A 2,107-nucleotide genomic window follows, 5' to 3' on the forward strand; every position below is an offset into this window, starting at 1 on the left:
CAAAAGAAAACAGTCGGTTATCATCCAGGATAACCAATCAATGGAATGTTCTCAGACAGAAGAATCTTCTGTTGCTTCTAATGCTGACGAAAGTACTGAATCAAGGTCTAAAATTCCGCATACTGAGCAAACCGATCAAGCTCTAAGCTCGCCCGTAACAGACATTGATAAACGTACTCAAGTCATCAATATTGATGACGAAGATCACTCTCAACGTGTTAAGAAGCCCGATCATAATAATAGCATGAGTCAAGCTAACTCTTCTAGCAACACAACGGATGTATCAATGACATCAACAAAACCTTCTACTTCAGCTGAACAGAGCACTCAGCCGAATCAGTATAATCATCAAGAATATATTCTAGACAGATGTTCATTATCTAACTTTCAACCACAGATTGAGAATGTTCGATCTCTTGCAAATGTTGACGATCACAAACAAATCGTTAATGAAGTTCCAAGTCAGAAACTGCCTACCTCTTATAAGGAATTAAACTCACTCAAACTTTCTGCTCAGCTATACAGTCACATGAACGGGGGTCGACGTTTAATACCGATTCAAAAACAAGTTGAAAAGAGATTACGTCCCACGAAAATGGAAAGAAATTTGGCCATTGCCACACCAAAACTACGTATTGGCATCTCTATCAAGCCTAAAGACAGAAAACGAAAGTCTTCTCTCCAAGGAGTCACAAAGACATCGCCATCATCTATTATGACAAATGTTCTGAAATCAATACGACAAACATTATCAACTACTCATAATAACTTCCTTTTGAATAATCCGCAACTGCAAGCAAGAATGAGTCCACGATCTACTGAAGATAACAATGTAGACTTCACAACTAGCCCGCAGAATATCATAGCTTCAGAAACAGGTGACAGACAAAACACAGAAATTCCTATTCACCCAATCTACCAACCATCTAGAATACAACATACAACAGTCCATGAAAACGGATATCAAAACTTATGCACGCAGGAACAGTTGGTTAACCAATCTACACAAATGAATTCAAAGCCAAAACGAGTTCACTTTATGGATGACGCTGCTAGGTCATCTGTAACCGGAAGTCATCTAAACGTCATGGAGAATGCGAGTCAAAGATACGAGTACATTGTAAAAGAAACTCTGTCACCGTATCATGTAGTAACTTCAGATTCCGATGCTGTTACGGATCATAAAGAAATTTCAGATCGCGAGATGTCTGCAGACGAATCACCTGTTGAAACAACGGACAATGTTTATGGCACTGCTAATGATCCTAGACATGATTCTGCAGATAGACCGACAGCTGACCAAAACTCTACGTCAACGAATCACCAGACGCATTCGAAATTTATTTTAGAGCAGCAAATGTTGGACAACTTTGCTATCCTCTTTACTGAAATGGGCTCTACTTTGCGTTATACGACTGATATGTACAACACCTTACGGAGTTCAATCCTCGATACTGCCGAGACATATAAAAAGTTATTGGGTGCCGTCGAACAATTTAACACAGCGGGAAACGCAGCTAGCAAGGCATTTCCTTCGAGCAATTTGAGACCAGAAGGTCCACGGTCACCTGAAGCAAGACACACTAAAGTAACAGTGAGTGCTAGTTCTAGTAATCAAGATCAACATAGAAATGATGTTGCTAACAAAACGCCGAAAAAGAAAAACAACAAGTTGTACCAGTTCGTTCTACCACCGGAATATGATGCTTATGATACAAGATGGACATTGAAGTATCGAACAAATCTGCCAGGACTCGTAGAACTTATGCCCCAAAGTGGTGTTTACGTCAGCTCCGGAGACCTCAATTACTGTCGGCAAGTATCGAAAGATTGCAAATCATTAGCTCGTAGATTATTACCAGAAGTCTTCAACAGAAATGCACTGAGTATTTGTTCATCAATGAGTGAGAAAGCGCAGGCTTCTAATAATGTCGACTCTACTATAAGGCCAGATTTAGATGATCATGCGTGTTCGGTACTGTTAAATTTTGTTTTAGAGCATGGACTCCAACATGGTTGGAATATTGATCTACAACCTATCCTCAGAACCTTACACAGTAAGATGCAAGAGATTCGGTTCAAATATGGTGTAATGGTTGAATGTTAA

The 2,107-nt window shown here is 39.7% G+C and overlaps 1 protein-coding gene across 1 annotated transcript; it reads left to right on the forward strand.

Moving 5' to 3' along the window:
* Position 1: 1 nt before the first annotated feature.
* LOC123274088 lies at positions 2 to 2,107 on the forward strand (the record flags this gene model as incomplete). Its single annotated transcript, XM_044741583.1, is given in 1 exon segment — positions 2 to 2,107. A coding segment is annotated over 1 exon segment (2,106 nt), but the record flags the coding sequence as incomplete, so codon positions are not given.

Source organism: Cotesia glomerata, unplaced genomic scaffold (assembly GCF_020080835.1).
Source record: "Cotesia glomerata isolate CgM1 unplaced genomic scaffold, MPM_Cglom_v2.3 scaffold_2170, whole genome shotgun sequence".
NCBI lineage: Eukaryota > Metazoa > Arthropoda > Insecta > Hymenoptera > Braconidae > Cotesia > Cotesia glomerata.